The sequence below is a fragment of the Bos indicus x Bos taurus genome, chromosome 7 (genome assembly GCF_003369695.1).
Source record: "Bos indicus x Bos taurus breed Angus x Brahman F1 hybrid chromosome 7, Bos_hybrid_MaternalHap_v2.0, whole genome shotgun sequence".
Lineage (NCBI taxonomy): Eukaryota > Metazoa > Chordata > Mammalia > Artiodactyla > Bovidae > Bos > Bos indicus x Bos taurus.
The window spans coordinates 16,843,275-16,859,790 of record NC_040082.1 but is presented as its reverse complement, the minus strand read 5'-3'; the positions used below and the strand labels follow the sequence as shown (position 1 = coordinate 16,859,790).

The following is a 16,516-nucleotide window of genomic DNA, read 5'->3' as shown; positions in this document are numbered from 1 at the left end:
ATAAAGCAGGGCTACTAGCCCCTTGGCATTAAGTGAAAGAAATCAAGGTAAGATACTTGGAGTACAATAAGGCTTCCTACATTTCTCCTGCCCCTGGGCTTGTGTTTCTCAAGATCGAAAATACATCTTTGAGGTTAGAAAATGATGACCTGAAGTTAGAAAATGACTGCTATAACGTTTGGTCTAAAGAAAGTGTTAGTTGCTCAGTTGTATCTGACTCTTTGAGACTCCATGGACTATAGCCCATCAGGCTCGTCTGTCCATGGACTCCCGGCAGGATATCGGAATGGGTAGCTGTTCCCTCCTCCAGGGGATCTTCTCAACTCAGGGACTGAACCTGGGTCTCCTGCATTACAGGCAGACTCTTTACCATCTGAGCTGCCAAGGAAGCCCCAAGAATAATGGCTGCTGCTGCTGCTGCTGCTGCTAAATCGCTTCAGTGGTGTCCGACTCTGTGCGACCTCATAGACGGCAGCCCACCAGGCTCCTCCGTCCATGGGATCCTCCAGGCAAGAACACTGGAGTGGGTTGCCATCTCCTCCTCCAATGCATAAAAGTGAGAAATGAAAGTGAAGGCGCTCAGTCATGTCCGACTCTTAGCAACCCCATGGACTTCAGCCTACCAGGCTCCTCTGTCCATGGGATTTTCCAGGCAAGAGTACTGGAGTGGGGTGCCATTGGGAGTGGGCTGCTATTCCCTTCTCCAGGGGATCTTCCTACAGAGTAAATACTGTTTTTTGTTTTTTTTTTAAAGGAGTGAATAAACAGAAGATATTGTCAGACTTTGCTTAGTGAAAAGGAGGGTGAATTACAGGGGCCATCTGTGAAGTCAGTCTTGGGTGGTACAGAGCGAAGGGATAGATTGAAACAGGCCATATGATGAAGAAACAGAACAAGACTTGATCCTAGAGTACCAGGCAGGAACCAGCTACGTAGAGATTCAGGGTACTGGCCTTCCTCAAAACCAATGACTTGCTGTTCACCAGTGTTTTACTCTTTTAAGACCATACATAAAGCGATTTGATTTTAGTTTTTTTTTTTTTTTTTAATAGTTATTTCCCTCAAAAATAATGTTTAGATGGAAGAGAACAAAGGGAGCCATTTAATCTAAACAAAATAGCTCAGAAACAAACTCTGTTTACTGGGTCCTTTTGCATTCTGCCAGATACTTCTTTAAAAAGTAAGTGGCTTCCGTGGTGGCTCAGACGGTATAGCGTCTGCCTGCAACGAGGGAGACCTGGGTTTGATTCCTGGGTCGGGAAGACCCCCTGGAGAAGGAAACGGCAATCCACTCCAGCGCTCTTGCCTGGAAAATCCCACAGACGGAGGAGCTTGATAAGCTACAGTCCATGGGGTCACAAAGAGTTGGACACGACTGAGCAACTTCACTTCTTCTTCAAAAATACATTTTACATATTTTTGTTTCTATTTCCATCTAGTCCACATTCATTTTTAACAACTTTATTGAGATATATAATTCACAAACCACAATATTTGCTCATTTTAAGTACACAACTAAATGATTTCTACTATATTCACAGTTATGCAACTTTTACTACTATCTAATTTTATACTGGAGAAGGCAATGGCACCCCACTCCAGTACTCTTGCCTGGAAAATCTCATGGAGGGAGGAGCCTGGTAGGCTGCAGTCCATGGGGTCGCGGAGGGTCGGACACGACTGAGCGACTTGACTTTCACTTTTCACTTTCATGCATTGGAGAAGGAAATGGCAACCCACTCCAGTGTTCTTGCCTGGAGAATCCCAGGGACGGGGGAGCCTGTGGGCTGCCGTCTCTGGGGTTGCACAGAGTCAGACACGACTGAAGTGACTTAGCAGCAATTTTATACCATTTTCATTAGGTTCAAAAGAAACCCATTCTCCCTTCCTCTCCCGCCCCTGACAACCGCTAATCTATTTTTTGTCTCTATGATAGTCACTCAGTCATGTCCGACTCTGTGACTGCATGTACTATACAGTCCATGGAATTCTCTAGACCAGAATACTTGAGTGGGTAGCCTTTCCCTTCTCCAGGGGATCTTCCCAACCCAGGGATCGAACCCAGGTTTCCCACACTGCAGGCAGATTCTGTACCAGCTGAGCCACCAGGGAAGCCTGACTTTCTGTCTCTATGGATTTGTTTATTCTGGAAGTTTCTAATAAGTTGAGTCACACTATATGTACTCTGTGTGTATGGCTTTTTTCACTTAGCATGCAGGTTTTGAGATTCATCCCTGTTGTAGCATCTGTCAGGATTCCATTTCTTTTTAGTGGCTGAATAATATACTACTGTATGGATATGCCACATACTGTTTATCTATTTACCAGCTGATGGACATTTGGGTTCTTTCCACTTTGTACTACTATGAAAAATGCTGCTATGAACTCCTGTGTGCAAATCTTTTCACGGGCATATGTTTGCATTTCTTTTGTGTATATACCTAAGAGTAAAGTTACTGTGTTTATGACCACATGATGCTCAACATTGTACGTGAGCATCCCCTATGCTTACCATTTTGAGGACCACCTGTCTCCAGTGCACCAGCCATTCTTGAGGTATGAAAGAAAAAGTTTTAGACCAACATGTTCTGTTTCATTACGGACAGTGAAGTAATTTCAAATAACTAAAGAAATAAACAAGCTAACCTTAAAACTCCCAGCAACCAGTTTGAAACCAAACTACAGAACGAGCACTGAAATACCTTGGAATTTAGTGACTCAAAAGTCATGTGAATGACATCAAGTGAACCCCAAAGATAGGTCTGCCGTTCCCTGGCTCAGTGATCAACATTCTGGCCTATTTCTGATGACCCAGCCTTTGCCTAGCATGTTGGTACTTGCACTGAAATTCATTCTCCCATGTTATTAAATGAGGTAACACTGGAGACAATCAACTTTCAAAAAGTTTCCACTTTTAATTTTTATAGGACGCATCAAAACATTTTGAAATATATATAATGTTCAATTTTAACATTAAAAATCTTATCAGACTTTCCTATAACACTTGAGGGTGAATATTTCAACTTGCTCCCTGATGTGACACCTGTGTTTAATCCTGGTGCTTAATCATAGGGCCTAGGGAGGCAAGAGTATTTAATGAGTTGAAACTGAATTGTATTTACCTAAAATTCTAAAAATTAACTTTAATTTGCTAGATAGAAACTAAAACTAACATTCTGTGCAAGCAAATGTAACACATGAAACCACTATTTCGTATGTGTGTGAACGTGCATGGAGTGCATGTCTGAAAGAGCAGCGTGACTGCCTTTATGAAAGAAGATAAGCATAACCACAAGTGATAAGCATTTCGGAAAATATACGGTGAATATTTTATGTTTCAGCAGGTCTCTTTCCCTGGAGGACAAACCTAAAGTACTCCTTTTACAACATCCTAACAGAAATCTACAAAGGGGAGTTAAAAAAGGACACACGTATTTGCAAACACATTTCATTCTTTCTGAAAAGATTTAAAAATCATATTTCTGCCCTGGGATTTAGTAGTCCTATGCTAAGCTCGGAGAGGAAAATACATTCAGTTTATCTGTCAGAACTACTTGGAATAAAAGCAGTCACCTTCAAGAAAGGCATATCACATAGAGTGACAAATGTCAGGCATAGTTTATAAAAATCCAATGCTATCAACATCTGATTGCTACTTTTAACCAATTCCTCAAAGCATATAACCTAATTTTTAAATGTGAGATAGATATACAATTTTTTTTTCTCGAAATGCTAACAATATGACAACTTCATATCCTGGCTGTGAAAAGAAGCTAAATAAATCAATAGAGTTCTTGCAGCACACACACTTTTTTTTTTTTTCCTATTAGGTGTGGAACATGTTGCCCTGTAGATTTCCTTTGTCAATAGAAAGCAAAATATATTTTAAAAATTAGATTTATACTCTAGGAAAGCAAATTAAATTTTATACCAACATGAATGGATAAAATCTGTGAAAATTTTTATGATCTGAGAAATAATAAAAAATGAAAGTATATATAGACTTTTATTCATGCTTTAAAGCAAAACCACTATGTTTTATATTAAAAAAAAAAACAGAGGCAGTGCTTGGTATAAAATGTTCTGCAATTCTGGTTTAAATTAGCAATTTAAATTTGTTGAATGAGGTTACTGTGCAATATCTAATGCACAAATCACAGAGATCTGAGTACTTGTAGAGTTGTTTAAAAATGTATCAAAAGGCCACAGGTTAACAATAATGAATGTATGTTACATTATTATTATTATTAAAATACGCAACCTTTGATGATAATTTATTTGCTTTACAAATGCATTGGGGGGTTAAAATTTTTCTATTCATCTGTGACAGACCATGAAATTCAATATTGCTCACCATGACCAATCCATGAAATTTGTCAACTTTGTTCCTGATTTTCACAGGGCCTTCCCCTTAGATGAAATGACCCACTGAACTAAGAGCACAGTAATTTTTTCATCTATGGTAAATCAGTTTAGTTTACTAGGATTTATTATGGGCTTTAGAACTTGAGCTTTTTGTGATTATGCACCATTATACATATAATCCCAAATTTATGGCAATTTATCTCATTATTTCTTTCCCTTTCTGAAAGAATTCTCCATTTCTAAAATTAGATCTCAACGGAAAGGTTGCCAGAAGAAGCAATCTGTAAACAATGGGTCTGTTGAAAGTTCAAGAGTGGGTGAAAATTACAGGGAAATTTTGAAAAAACTTGATAATTACCCTTAGAATTCCTAACACAAAAGTTACCGAAAATCAAGATTTATATATTGCCTTTACCAGGATGGTACAGAAACAAATACTTTGTCAAATTTATCTTAAGAAATACGAGTCTGTATAATTTTTACTATCCAAGAAACTAAGAATATGCAATATTTAATCTTTTAAGATAAACTGACTACTTTGGAGGAGGGTTTAAATGAAAGTATATTAATGTTTCATTATAAGATTTACTCTAACTTCTTTTATCATATTACAAATTTGAATGAAATTAACCAGAAAAGCAGTTCATTTTTTTTTTATTTTCCTGAATCTTATTTGTTTAGCTAAGTAAATATTTCAACATTTAAAAAATCATTACTTACTCCTATTTCCACTTTCCATTACTAGCCCAGTCACTAAGTCCAACACTAAAAATGCAAACCTATGGCAGAGTAAATGGAAACATTATGTCTCTTCCAGACTAGAGAGCATTTTATAATCATTTAAAAAATCTTTTTTATTAGAGAAAATCATTTATATCAAATTAACAGATATTTTTAGAGGAGCATAAAGCCATTGGGATATGATTTATTTTTTCACAGACAAATCAATCCATGAATAAAATTTGAGAATTTAAACAACTCAAATAATGATGCTCAAAACATTCCTGCTTGTATTAGAGCCTTATCAACTGAACAGGATCAATCAATAGAGAAATATCACATTATTAGGATCAAATAACTTCTAGAATGAAGAAATCCCTGTTGGTTAGAGTTAGTTTTGTAAAATGGTTCAATTCACAATATCACAACTGCACTTCAATAAATTTCTACTTGCTACTTCACACAATTCAGTAAGCTGCATAAAATTACATTATTTTCCATATCATAGTAGCTAAAAAGAAAATACATTTGATACTTACTGGTGTAATTCTGTTAATGGTGAAGTCAAAATAACTAATGTTGTGAAGAGATTATTACAGTGGGTATGAATTTTAAAAATTTTATCATCTACATATGCATGAGGATTCAAAAGCTTCTGTACAGATGTGCAAACTGACCATAACATGTTCTCAGTGCAAATTAAAATTGTTGTGACATCAAATCTGTTGGAAAGAAAAAGAAAATCATGTTAAAATTGTTTTCTCGGCTGGGTATGCACACTATCATTTATATCTATTATATTAAACATATGTAAGAATAGAAATATTTGCTTAGATATCAGAGATTCAGAGATCAAAAACAGACAAAGCATCAAAGATAGATTTTGAGTTTCCAAGTGTTAGCTGACCCATAATACCATGCATTGGGCTTCCCTGATGGCTCAGCAGAAAGAAACTGCCTTCAATGCAGGAGACAGGAGATGCAAGTTCGATCCCTGGGTCAGGAAGATCCCCTGGAGGAGGAAATGGCAACCCACTCTAGTATTCTGGTTTGGAAAATCCCACAGACGGAGAAGTCTAATGAGCTACAGTCCAAAGGGTTGCAAAGAGTCAGACACGACTGAGCACGACAGCATTCATTATCTTTAGAGATGATGACGTCCATAGCAGTGAAGTGTTGCAGAAGTGCTTTTTTTAAAAAAGGAAAAACAGTCTGTTTTGCATTATTAAGATCCTCTTCAAGAATCTCAAGAGCGTTTCTTTGAAATTAAATTCAGCAAAAGAAAAGTCAGGTTAAAAGAAAGTTCTCTATTATCCACATACATGGGATAGGTAAAAATTTGATAGCAGAACAATCTTCGCATCCAAGTACAAGGTATCAAAAGAAAGGTACAAGATTGAGCAATATGTTCTCCCAGCATGTGGGAGGTGAAAAAAAAAAAGGCACCAGAGGCACAAATGAAAAAGCTTAGTTTCAGAACTTTGCAATATTAAATAAATTTGTCACAAATATTTGCCACAAATTTAATACTTGTTCTCCTTACAAGTATATGCAAATATTAATTTATATTAATAGCAAACAATTAATATAAATTAAAATATTAATATCAAATAAATATTTTCCTTGCATATATATATATTCAAACCAGTCAATCCTAAAGGAAATCAACCTTGAATATTCATTGGAAGAACTGATACTGAAGCTTAATCTCTGATACTTTGGCCACTTGATGTGAAGAGCTGAATCACTAGGAAAAAACCCTGATGCTGGCAAAGATTGGGCAGGAGAAGGGGATGACAGAGGATGAGATGGTTGGATGGCATCACCAACTCAATGAACATGAGCTTGAGCAACCTCTGGGAGACGGTGATGGACAGGGAAGCCTGGTGTGCTGCAGTCCATGGGGTCGCAAAGAGTCGGACACGACTGAGTGACTGAGATATATATATAGAGCACAGTTTTTGTTATATGACAGTTGGAAGCTAGAATTCTAAGAGCATCCAGAATCGTCCTTAGGAAGGTTTAATTGTAGTTTGCATCTACTCACTCTAATTGCTAATTAAAGAATTGCAAATCCAAGATATATATAGATATAGATATAAATATAGATATATATGCACACAGACACAAACAAACACATGCCTGTGAAATCTGATTTCTACAAAATGGATATTTTAGAATTAATCATTCAAATAAAAATATGTAACTTAAAAAAACTAGGAAAGATAACTCTAGCTTTGCAAGACGTTTTTACGTACCCAGAAAATAGAAGCAAAAAGTCTCTATAGTACAGTTAATTAATTAAATATACTACCTATTTCATGAGCTAATAGTAAATCTGATTTCATAAGTATCTCATAATGACTTGCCACCTCACAGTCAAAAGTGATGTAAGCTACATAAGGAAAAGAATGAAAGTATCCTTTGCTTTCAAAAGGAATTTTCCATCTCTTCTTCAGAATTCAATGTTTTTTTTTTTTTTTTAATGCTTGGTCAGTAATTCAAAACAGCTTGTTCAAAAATACCATATTTATGAAACACTGTAGCAAGACCTAAATGCCCTCACATGCAGCATGCTTGATCAGAAAATAATTCCTACTGAAAAAAATAATAAAGCCTCTGATGCCTTTAGGCTCTGCCTAGCATATCTGAGCCTGGTGGGCTGCAGTCCATGGGGTCGCGACTGAGCGACTTCCCTGTCACTTTTCACTTTCACGCATTGGAGAAGGAAATGGCAACCCACTCCAGTGTTCTTGCCTGGAGAATCCCAGGGACAGCGGAGCCTGGTGGGCTGCCGTCTATGGGGTCGCACAGAGTCGGACACGACTGAAGCGACTTAGCAGCAGCAGCAACATATCTGAAAAAATAATTTTTATACCTAAAAGGCAGGTCTCAATTACATTAGTCAGAATGTTTATAAAAACAAAAGGCTTCACTTTGTATAGACCATTGTTGGCATGTACCCACATTTTTGTAATATTCATTGCCTAGACAACCCATAGAATTGGCCTGTTCAGTTCAGTTCAGTCGGTCGGTTGTGTCTGACTCTTTGCAACCCCATGGACTACAGCATAGCATGGACTACAGGCCTCTCTGTCCATCACTAACTCCTGGAGCTGGCTCAAACTCATGTCCATGAGTCAATGATGCCATCCAACCATCTCATCCTCCGCCATCCCCTTCTCCTCCTGCCTTCAGTCTTTCCCAGCATCAGGGTCTTTTCCAATGAGTCAGTTCTTCGCATCAGGTGGCCCGAGTATTGGAGTTTCAGCTTCAGCATCAGTCCTTCCAATGAATATTCAGGACTGATCTCCTTTAGGATTGGTTTCCTTTAGGACTGATTTCCTTTAGAATTGGCCTATAATTTTCATGACTGCTGCTCCTCATTTTCTGTGATTTCACATTTTGAACTATTTTTTAGTAATACATAATAAAAAGAAAAGGAAAAGAGGAAAGAAGTAATTAGAATATATTAAGAGAAAAATGATTAGACAAAAGAGTTTCCTTAATGAAGATGAACTACAATATTTAAAGGCATTAAATTAAAAAAAAAACACCCGAAAGTAAAATTCCTTGGTTGCCTGGAATTTCAAAGTCAAATTACTTCATCACAGCACCGCAGCTTTACTCTCCATTTTAATTTTCTCTCTTTATCTTATTTATTAACCTTTGGATATCTATGTCCTAGATTGTAATACAACTTGACTCACTTTTTTGAAAAAAAGTGGGTTTTACATACAATTTTAAGGAGAAAAAAGAACAAAGTTATTTTGATTCAAGTTCCACATTTGCACTTAAGTATCTCAGGAGAATTGAATATGATTTCCTTTCAGATGTTAGAAACATTAAATATACAAGGAGTTACATCATGAGATTCAGAAGCACATTCTACTTTATACACCTGACAAACATTTTCTTGAAAAGTAATGGTTTTCACAACTTCAATTACCTTATCTGTAGGGTTCTCTTATAACTGGGATGGGCCTGGGCATATCTGGAGGCCAGGAGACCCAAAGACTTCTCCAGCACTTCTGCTAGTATCTCCTGGGCTAATTTAGGGGGCAGGATGGTCCAGAGATCGTGATGAAGCGCCCAGAAGAAATAATGCCACATCTGGAGCGAGAAGGAGCATCTTTCCCCCTGGCAAAACCACCATACATTAAACAAGAGGATCGCATCTTACCAAATGTCAGTTTGCTTCCTATGAACTTAATTAGTTCAGGCTGAAAGGAAATAGCTGGAGAGTTTGACGCACTCGATGACCAAGAAAGATTTTTGACAAGATGTAAAACATTCTTATTGACAAAGGAACATATGTTTTATTTCAATTACGAGACCAGATATTCTAGTGCAAATCCAGACCACAAGCATTTAACCTAGGGTAGCCTTGATTTACCTACTCGTGGTCTGGAGTTTAAAATTTACTTTAAAATGATCATCTTTGTAGCTGCTAAACAAAGTCTTGCATAGTCTAAGATAGTGGGCTGATTCTTCTAAAATTAAAGAGTAATCATTCAAATCAAACATGTATATTCTTCTGGGCTTATTAACATCATTGACATCATCTTAAAAATGGTTTAGATTTCACATTACAATGAAATGACAGGAGCAAACATAAACTTGCAGAGTGTGTACTTATCAACATGCGTCTGAGTCACCAAAGATGATTATATTAGGCTACTTCATCATGAAGTACTCATGAAATTTCATGGAGTTTCAACAACAGTACTAGAAACACATCCTAAAATCGTCTGATTTTGCAGGATTTCGTAAAGCCCAGGCAGATGGTATCATCATTTCTTAGTATTTTTTACAGTACTTTATACTTCCAAAGGGCCAGGTTCTCATTCCTTTCTACCTCTTGACAGACCTCTTTTCTGTGTCAAATTTTCCCTCATCACAGAGTGAGACCCAACAGCAGCCAAAGCTAAGGGGAAACAGGCAGAAATGAGAAGGTCACCTCAAGTGAATTACAACCAATAATTAGTTAACAGGCTCTCAGGGAGGTGTGCTAGGAGTTTGCTCATTTTCTTCAGACCAGATTAAAAGATTACTTGAAATACATTATTTGAAGTTTGAAGAATGTGTTCTTCTAAAACTATCCTGATTACGTTACTATATCAAAAGTTAAATGAGAAAAACTTATTTTATCTCTTAAGTAATCCTCTGACTTAAAATTTCTATTTCGAACACTCCTTATATTTCTCAAACAAAAATCATTTTAAACAATTCCAATGTTCTCCTTAGTTCTCAGAAAACTAAGATCACGGCATCTGGTCCCATCACTTCATGGCAAATAGATGGGGAAACAGTGGAAACAATGGCTGACTTGATTTCTTGGGGCTCCAAAATCAATGCAGATGGTGACTACAGCCATGAAATTAAAAGACACTTGCTCCTTGGAAGAAAAGTTATGACCAACCTAGATAGCATATTAAAAAGCAGAGACATTACTTTACCAACAAAGATCTGTCTAGTCAAAGCTATGATTTTTCCTGTGGTCATGTATGGATATGAGGGTTGGATTATAAAGAAAGCTGAGCACGGAAGAATTGTTGCTTTTGAACTGTGGTATTGGAGAAGACTCTTGAGAGTCCCTTGGACTGCAAGGAGATTCAACCAGTCCATCCTAAAGGAAATCAGTCCTGAATATCATTGGAAGGACTGATGTTGAAGCTGAAACTCCAATACTTTGGCTACCTGATGTGAAGAACTGACTGACTGGAAAAGACCTTGATGCTGGGAAAGACTGAAGGCAGGAGGAGAAGGGGACGACAGAGGATGAGATGGTTGGGTGACCCGATGGACATGAGTTTGAGTAAACTCCAGGAGTTGGTGATGGACAGGGAGGCCCGGCATGCTGCAGTCCATGGGGTTGCAAAGAGTGAGACTGAGTGACTGAACTGAACTGAACTTATGTTCTCCTATACCTAAATTTGATAGTTTCTTATGTATATATTCTTTACATATTATTCTTCTGGTAACTTCTTTGATTACTAAAGTCTTTTGTAGTCACTATAATAATAATAATCTATAGTTATTATCTATTGACCTTCAAATGGAGTTTATGAGTAGAATTGTTCTTGTTGGGTGGAAAACTTGGATATCAAAGTGTTGAAGAGTCAAGTTCAAACTGGTGGGGACTTCGACCACTTCTGATTTTCTGACTAGATGTACATCAAAACTGTTTAAAAAAAATCAATGCAGAAGTTGCAAATCATGGTTTCTTATATTGTCTTTGTTGTGTGTTCTGTGATAAAGAATACTTTACAAAATTTCCTCAGCTAAGAAAGGAATTTTAATACTTTATTTTCTTTATTACTTTCTGTGTTGTATGTTAAGTAAAGCAAAACCAACCCAGCTGATATCATGGCTAGTCTGAATGATTTATACTTTCTCCATGTCGGTGAGTGGGTGCCCATGATAACATGGCCAACATGATTTCTCATATTATTTCTCCTTAATAGCCACCTTTGAGCAATAAATGAGAAAATAAAAATAACTTTAGGCATACCTATTTCTTCCCCTAAAAGTGAAAGATACTTACTTTTAAGACTTTTAAAAATATAAACTTCATGTTCACTTAAAAATATTCCAAACTGGTCATCTATCTCACAATTTTCTTCAAAATGTGTATAGTTTCTATGTATACAAGGGCTTTCATTAAATTAAATGTGATTCATTTATTTTTCTGACCTGTTTCCCTATTTGTTGTCATTTCAAAAGTATTCTGCTAGTAAACATCTGTTATTTTTGTAGACCCGCTATAATACAAACAGATGTGAACTTTTATTTAGATTATATATCAGGAAACAAGCAGCTGGGCTTTATTATATAAGCCACTCAATATTATCTTTGAACAGACAATTCTTTATTCTCTGACTATTAGAAAACACAAGTTGCTAAAATTGAACAGATGTCAAGTATACTAAAAGCTTGATTTTAAACATGTAATTTGAACACCCACTGTGCCATCTGACCAGCACCTCATCAGAGAGATACTGAACTCGTTGGCTCTCTCAACCTGACAGTTCAGAAAATGGAAATGATCTATCTAGGGCTCACTTGTTATCACAATACATGAGCAAATATTGCTCCATATCTTATAAATTCTCTATTTCTTTACTACACTCTGCACATGGTGATAGAATCCCCTGAGATCTCTATCTCACCCTCCACCTCCAGTCGGGCAGATTTCATCGCCTCACCCCTTCAAACATTCCTACCAGTCCTGTTTCACAAATCAGCTGGAATAATGGGGCGAGACAGAGACAGGGGTGTAGTAAACAGGATAAAACCGTGTCGGGTACTCCAGTTATCAAAATTGCCTAAAATCTGTGTTGGTTTTAGAAGGTTCTTATTTCTGGTAAACAGAAAAGCGTATCACTTTATTTTATTTATTTTTTTTCTGAGCATAAATAACCACCGCTAACTCTGCAATTAAATTGTAACTACTGACCATGTAAGTATATGGAAGCTACAGTACCATGTAATCACAGGCTAGCTATCTCGTTATTTCTGTCTTGGAAGCTAAAGCCTTGTCATAAGATCTAAGAGCTGAATGTTATGTGGTAATTTGTTGTGTTTTTTTTTTCTTCTTTTAAATACTTGGTAACTTCAATAACAGGTTCTCAATGCATCTACTTATTATTTATACCATAGGACTCTTCCAGCTCCCAATTTGCATGAAAGGAAACATAATATCCCTGTGTTGGACGGATAGTGAGGGGATACCTGTTCTTCAATGGAAACATCATATAAAATTGCTCATCAGCGCACTGACAGGTTGAAATAGTTTGAAACATGAGATGGATTCATTTTCAACCTCTCTGTTTACCTCAAGGCAAATAAGGGAGCTGGGACACGGCCAGGAGAGGGGAGACCAATACTTTTATTCTTATCTCAGGCTACCAGGTGCACCATACCACTTTCTCGTTTTCATTCTGCTCGCTGCTGTTTGAAGCGCGTCAGGTTTGGAACACCCTATATAGATGCTTTTGCAGAGAGAAAAGGTATCTGGGAAGGGCCTCTAAAGGAGAGATGAAATGGTCTTAGAAAACATGGAAAGCCCTTTTAAAAAGCTTCTAAGCTGCTCGTCTCTGTTGTGACAACATTTATTACGATAATAACCCAGGCATAAATGGAGCCATGGTGTCAGCAAGGCGACAGGAGTGAGTTCACTGAATAAAACTCCACTCTGTTTTTCTCAATACTCTACAGTTAGCAGGACAATCAAGAAACAAAATCTCAAGCTTCAATCTGGAGGAAGGCATTCGTTGGAAAAACTACGGAAGGTGGGCTTGACTGATGACATTTTGAAAATGTTGATTATCTTGATTAAGATATTATAAATGTTTCACCCTGCTCTGAAATCCGCTTCAAGGGATTTCAAATACTGTGGTTTATGTGTAATCAATGGGATTCAGAGGAAGGGGAACTAATGAAGCCTGATGATGAATAATTTTAATTGATCCAGGTTTTGGTGGCACTAGGAATCATTAGGCTTTAATTCAGTAGAAATTTGGGATTTCAAAACATGGGTTAAATGAAAATAGGTAAGCTATAAATGATCAGATTGGTCTTAAAGCACACTCATAAGAACACACAATAAGATGGGAAAACAAGTATAAAAAGAATAAAGCTGTTTAACAAAAAATCTTTATCACACACAGATGCAAATATATAACAAGAAAAAAGTGCAAGGATACCTCTTACTGGTCCCTTTGAAAACAATACAAGGTTGTAGTATTATATTGTGGCATTGTTTTCTCCTTGAATTTTACTCGTATCCCATTACATTCCAACTACTATATAGCACGGAAACACTGCAGCTCAAATTAAGTGATTTTTACTTTTAAGCAGAAGGAGCGTTCTAATTATTTCAGGTTTTTAAGAACAGTGTTTTTCCAAGTATAAATTCAATATTTAAAAAATATTATCCTCACAGCCTTCGTGTGTTAGTAATGCCAAGCTCATGTTTCTAATTAGCCAGAAAGCAGGTAGGCAGTAAAACATATTTGTGTAAAAAGGAGGGATAGTAAACGTAACTTCACACCTCATAAAAAGCTTTGTAGTCATCCCAATGGTGGCTCTCAGCGTCCTGTAAAATGCTTGTAGCACAAACTCTGACGCAGTAGTCCGTAACCTGAAACTGCAGACTGTTGATGAATTCCTGGTATCGTTGGATAGGCACCAGGAATATGGGTCTGTGCAGAGGGAATGATCAAAGAGACAGAGATTTAAGGCCTGTGCAGTAGGAGGTAACAATCTCCAGTACTACAAATGGTTTTGATTATTAGATATCAATCATTCATTTCCTCCCAATGCTGAAGTCTGCATCCACAGTCACTTTCCAAAAAGAAAAAAAAGAAAAAAAGCTGGTCTTTGTTTTGCAAGTCCTTTGAAAACGTACATCTGCTGTTCCACAAATATGCGCTTCAACTTGAGACAAACTGCATTGTCAATACATCATTCAAAAATCAAAGTATTCTTTGTAAGCCTATTATTAGAGATCAGTGCATTATTTAGGCATTAGGTTATCGTTATTACAGAGAACAACATGCATTTGTCAGAACCAACTTTTATAAAGCTATCACACGTCCCACAAACAGTCTTTTTATTTTAAAAATTGTAATTTTGTAGCTGTCAATTATCTCATAAACTGTTTTACAATATTCTACAGAAATAAAGGGATTGCTGGCACGTTTTGTTTATAAATTCGAGTATGAATCACAACATCTGACTACTTAAGGGAATTAAAGAAATATCATAGTTATATCCTACATCAAGCCAAATTTACTTTTATCTCTAGCTATTTTTAGTACACTGTCTTATGCTTCCTCTCGTTACTAAAAAGGGACTGCAAAGGCTGAATAAGGAATACAGACTAGATTCTTGGGCTCACACTGGAGTGTCCAGTCTACACATTCCCTTTGCAAAGGGCCATGCCGTCTTCTAGAGAGTACAAGAGAAGCCAGATAGACGACGTGATTATACATCTAGTCATTTCTGTTCTCTAGCCAGAAAACATTTGGTCTTTTTGGACTACAAATACATGAGAATTGAGACTGCCAATGCTTCCTTTTCACACATGAAGAATAGCGTCTATGAAACGGGCATTCTAAGATATGTTTACATTGGTCACAAGAATAGTCAGAAATGCATCTCTTCTCTAGGCCAGCTCCTAATGTCTAGTTGGTCTAGGAACCAAAGAGAAGGGCATTTTCCACAAATATTGTTTTGTGTGACAGGGGAGAAGTTTATTTTTCCCTTCCAGTGTAATCTGTACAACGGGCCTTGTGGAATGGAAAGGCTTTGCTTGGTCACATCAGAACAGCATGCTGAGAATAGTTCCTCCAGACTAGAGCATCTGGGAAATGCAAAGGTCATCCCAGTGGGCCTTCAGAGGGAATACCTATCTTTCTTGCTATCTGTGTATCTGGTTTAATACAACCCATGCTCTACCTTTTTGACATTTCCTAGGCAAGATAAATGAAAATAATTCCCCATGTTTATTATTATTTTCTCCTTCTCAAATACCATTTTCAAGATTCCACTTCTGTGATACCCAAAGATAGATGATACTGCAAGTATGGCCATCAACTTAGTGTAAATGACACTCACTTCTTAGCATTTTCTTTCATCACATGATCATACTGCATAAAACGCTGGAAGACATACACAGCCGTGGAGAGCAGGGCGTGCAGGTTTTTCAGGGGTGCTTTGGAGGGAAACTCCTTGCTTCCCTCCTGCAGTCTGGCCAGGACAGCTGTTGCCACTTTACAACAGGCCTCCACAAAGTTTGCTCTAATTTCCTGAAAAGAATCATCTCTGCATGCCAGAGCCAGTGGAAGCATTATGTCAAGTTTTTCCATGATGTCAGAACAAAACTAGGGAGAAATAAATGTAGCACTGAGTTATTTGTATTCTGACAGTGCCATGTAATTTATGTACAGGGAGACTAAATTCCAAAATAATGAGTTTGGCATCAAACATAAATATAATGACACAACTTTATAATAATCGATGTCTCAGTAGTAGAAAGTTAAATGTTTTATGTCAAATAAAGAAATACAAAAATGATACTTCTCTATATATAAACTTCAAACCTTATGCTTGCCAGAGAGACATTATGAAAAACTCATGAAATAACTTTCCATGACAATACTTTTATTTGTAGTTAATTGAATTCAGAAAGTATGTATCCATGATTACATTATTTTTGACTCACTCCCGGGTTTTTTTTTTTTTTTGCTAAACTGTCATAAAAGTGTTTTTTTTAATTAATCACCACATATAAATGAAGCTGTATCAGTTTAACTTAAATAATCTAAGAGCATCAGAAACAATCTCATGTAGCATTTTCTTATTGATAGAGTCATCAACTTTTAGGAGTGATGCACTTAGCATTTCACTAGTTATTATGAATTTA

At 36.9% G+C, this 16,516-nt stretch overlaps 1 protein-coding gene across 3 annotated transcripts in view; it reads right to left on the bottom strand.

Moving 5' to 3' along the window:
- The window catches only part of KIAA0825 (KIAA0825 ortholog), a 428,728-nt gene that overhangs the window by 272,282 nt on the left and 139,930 nt on the right, over positions 1–16,516 (bottom strand). For all 3 annotated transcript variants that reach the window (XM_027545600.1, XM_027545602.1, XM_027545601.1), the window contains 4 exons: positions 15,709–15,974; positions 14,141–14,291; positions 9,035–9,225; positions 5,625–5,807 (listed from right to left, as the gene is read on the bottom strand). In XM_027545600.1, coding sequence (XP_027401401.1) covers positions 5,625–5,807; positions 9,035–9,225; positions 14,141–14,291; positions 15,709–15,974 — 791 coding nt within the window. The remainder of the gene's footprint in view (positions 1–5,624; positions 5,808–9,034; positions 9,226–14,140; positions 14,292–15,708; positions 15,975–16,516) is intronic.